Source organism: Terrapene carolina, unplaced genomic scaffold (genome assembly GCF_002925995.2).
Source record: "Terrapene carolina triunguis isolate 2854851 unplaced genomic scaffold, T_m_triunguis-2.0 Scaffold433, whole genome shotgun sequence".
Classification (NCBI taxonomy): domain Eukaryota; kingdom Metazoa; phylum Chordata; order Testudines; family Emydidae; genus Terrapene; species Terrapene triunguis.
Genome location: NW_020664784.1, coordinates 508,298 through 512,068, shown reverse-complemented (window position 1 = coordinate 512,068; position 3,771 = coordinate 508,298). Strand labels below are relative to the sequence as shown.

General features: G+C 69.7%; 1 protein-coding gene across 1 annotated transcript in view; it reads left to right on the top strand.

Moving 5' to 3' along the window:
• Positions 1-2,903: 2,903 nt before the first annotated feature.
• MPDU1 (mannose-P-dolichol utilization defect 1) overlaps positions 2,904-3,771 on the top strand; it is a 2,356-nt gene continuing 1,488 nt past the window's right edge. Inside the window, exon 1 of the mRNA XM_026658386.2 lies at positions 2,904-3,528. Coding sequence (XP_026514171.1) covers positions 3,238-3,528 — 291 coding nt within the window. The 5' untranslated portion in view covers positions 2,904-3,237. The remainder of the gene's footprint in view (positions 3,529-3,771) is intronic.

Here is a 3,771-nt window from a genome sequence, read left to right as displayed (position 1 = left end):
GACCCCTCGCCCGGCGCTGAGATGCAGCCACCTCTGGGGCGGGGCGGTGGCTGTTGAAAACATAAGTCTAGGACAAGGGCTGGGGTGCTCCTGGGAGTGGGGCTCAGCAGGGGGCGCTCTCCCCCACAGGCAGGGCAGGCCCCAGGGATGCTGGGCTGCAGGGAGGGTGCCGGGGTGTGGGGGCACCCCAGCAGCCTGGCTGTATCCCAGCTCCCAATGGGGTGCCCAGTCCCCCAGGCGGCCCCAGCAGGGTCCCGTTAACTCAGCCGCGTGCGGGAACAGCCCCACCCAGCTCCTAAGGGGAAGTGGGGGTGTCACGAGGCTGCTTCTGTCATTGGGAGGCAGGGACAGGGGCAGCACCCTCAGGCCACGCCCCTTTATATGATCCACGATCAAGCCACGCCCCTTGTCTCACAAACCACACCCTCTTCTAACTTCCATGACTAAGCCACGCCCCCTGCATGAGTTTGCTCTTTAGCTCCACCCCCACCCATGGATCCCATCCCCCCCAGCCCTTTAAACCACGCCCCCTTTTCAAGAGTCCTGCAGCAAGCCCCGCCCCCCTCCACGAGTCCTTTATTCCATCGGCCCAGCGCTGAGATGCGGCCACCTCTGGGGCGGGGCGGCTGGTTACACAGGGACCCCTCGCCCGGCAGTGAGATGCGGCCACCTCTGGGGGGGGCGGCTGGTTACACAGGGACCCTTCGCCCAGCGCTGAGATGCGGCCACCTCTGGGGCGGGGCGGCTGGTTACACAGGGACCCCTTGCCCAGCACTGAGATGCAGCCACCTCTGGATGGGTAGACTGGCTGGACAGACAGATACAGCCTGTCCCTGCATGTCCTCCTTGCTGTCCATCTGTCCATCCGAAAGGCCTGACAGACAGACAGAGCTGCTGAACGAGCCGGGCTAGGGCTGACCGGGCAGCTATGAGGCGGGAGTAGGGCAGAGAAAAGGGTCAGGTGTTGGCGGACAGTTACAGCACGACTCCTTTCGGTTGAAGTTTTCGTTTATTGTGGCTACAGAGAATCCAGGGATCCGGTTCCTCCCAATACCCCCCGATAGTCTCCCCCCCCCACACACTTCAACCGCCCCCTCCCCCGCCCCCTTTTCAAGGCCCCCGGCCCCCCCCCCCCCCAGTTCTGACACCCAGCCCCTACCCACACACCTGCCTGGCACCCTCACTTCACCTGCCTCCCTACCCCCACCCCCAGGAAAGGCGATTTCAGGTTGTGGCCGGGAACCTTCAGCAGATTAAGCAGGAAGGCTGGAAGCCAGGACGCCTGGGTTCTCTCCCTGGCGCTAGGAGGGGAGTGGGGTCTGGTGGGTTAGAGCAGGGGGGGGGCTGGGAGCCAGGACTCCTGGGTTCTATCCCTCAGTCCCGCAAGGTCAGAGCCAGCGTCTCACGGATCTCGGCCGCGGCGCCCTCCTCTCCCTCCCCGTCCTCGAAGGGCTCTTCCTCCTCCTCCTCCTCCTCTTCCTCCACCATCCAGCGGGGCTGGAAGACGTCACCGTGCATCTCGCAGACGTTGTGGAGGGTGGAGCAGGCGGCGATCAGGGTGGGCAGGAAAGAGACGTCCGTGTCGTTGCGTTTCTGCAGGCAGCGCCAGCGACCCCTGAGGCGCCCGAAGGCCACCCCCACCACAGTGCGGGCGGCGGCAGCGTACTCGTTAAACCGCCTCTGGGCCGGCGTGAGCTCCCCGGCCCGGTAAGGCCTCATCAGCCAGGGCAGGAGCGGGTAGGACGGGCCGCCCAGAAGGTAGACGGGCACCTGTACACCTCCCACGTCCCGGGCCGCCCCGGGGAAGAGCTCCCCCCGCTGGGCGCGCTGGTAGAGCTCGGAGGCCCGGAGCACCTGGGCGTCGGTCTGCCTCCCCGGGCAGCCGACGTTGACGTCCCAGAAGCAGCCGCGGGCGTCGACGGCACCCTGCAGCACCACCGAGTGCCAGCCCCGGCGGTTGAAGTACCCGGCGGCGTTCTCGTTGGGGGCCCGGATGGGGATGTGCAGGGCCCCCAGCACGCCGGCCAGCTGCGGTGGGGCGGGGAAGCCAGCGGCCCGGGGCCCGGCGGGGGCGGCCACGTAAGCTGGGGTGAGGATGGCCACCACGGCCTCGCAGACGTCGCGCAGGATCTTGCAGACGGTGGAGCGGGAGACGCCGAACTGCTGCTCCACGGCCCGGTACTCGGTGCATGCACCCAGGCGCCACAGGGTCATGGCCAGGCGGACCTCGGCGGGGATGGCCCGGCGCATGTTGGTGTCCCGCCGCTGGATGGCCGCCCGCAGCCGCCCGCAGAGGTAGTCGAAGGTGGCCGGGCCCAGGCGGAAGTTCTCGGCCCACTCGCCGGGCCCGAAGGCCTTGGCCCGCACCGTGTCCCAGAAGGCCGAGCTCCGGGCCTTGCTCCACAGCCGCCGCTCCCGGGCCGGGGCGGGCGGCGGCGGCGGCAGGAGGAGCGGGAGGCCGGCCGGGCGGGGGCCAGGCCCGGACGCCGGGGTCCCGGCCAGCCAGAGCAGGGCAAAGCGGCGGCCCCAGCGGGCCCGGGCCCGGCGGCGGCGGGCGGCCCGGTGGCGCCGGGCGGCCTCCCTTAGGCGGCGGCCCCGCTGCAGCCGCAGGTAGTAGAGGAGGCAGAGGGCCACGGCCCCCCGGCTGAGGGCGGGGAGCGGGCAAGATGGCGGAGCTGGGGCAGCCATCTTGGGTTGGCCAAAGTTTGGTCAAGGCGGTGAGGGAGTGGGGGGAGGGGCGCTAGAGCGCATGCGCGGGAAGGGAAAGAAGGGGAGGGTTGGAGGAAAGAGCGCATGCGCGGGGAGGAATGGGAGCTGGTTGGGGGGGACGGCGCATGCGCGGGGCGGAAATGGAGACGGTTGAAGGGCAGAGCGCATGCGCGAGGAGGAAATAGGGCCGGTGGAAGGGCAGGGCGCATGCGTGCCCCCTCAGCCTCATGGCGCATACTAGGCTGTGCCCGCGCTTCCCCTGTCTCCCCCCTCCGTTGCGCATGCGCCGCCGAGAGCGGGCGCGAAACAGGCGCCTGCGTACTGCGGAGGGAGTGCGGGCGCGTGCGCACAAGGAATGTAATTCAGGGAGGTTCCCGCGCGCTCGCGCGCGCGCACCGACCGCGGGGGGCTGGCGCGTGCACAGTGAGTGGATCCGCGGGCGCCTCCGCGCCTGCGCCGTAGGAACCCTGGCACCATGAAGGCGGAAGCGCCGGCCAAGCCGCTGTGGGAGTGTCGCCATTTTCCAAAATGGCGGCGGCGCTGCAGGGGCTGCTGGTCCCGCACCTGCTGCCCGAGCGCTGCTACGACGAGCTTTTCCTGCGCTTCAACCTGCTGCACGGTGAGCGCGCGCCTCTCCCGCCCGGGCCACGCCCCCTGGTCGGCATGGCAAAGCAAGGCGGCAGCCCTCCGGCGCTCCATAGGCGCGGGGCAGAAGGGCCGCGTGCCACCGCCATGTTGGTGCGGGGCGGAAGTACGACGCGGCGCCGCCGTGTTGGTGCAGGGCGGAAGTCCTGCCTGAGGCGTGCCGCCGCCATGTTGGTGCGGGGCGGAAGTGCCCCAGAAGTGGGGTTCCAGGGGGAAGGGTGACCCCAATTCTCAGCCCGCTCCCCTGGGATGACACATCCCGGCCACAGCCTCCCACTTAGGTGGGGGGACAATGGAGGCGCAGTGTGGGTTGTTTGGGGCAATTGGACAGGGGCGGTGGGGTAGGGGGGCCGGGGGAGCAGTGGGGGTCGGTTGGGGGTAGGGGGGCCGGGGGAGCAGTGGGGGTTGGTTGGGGGT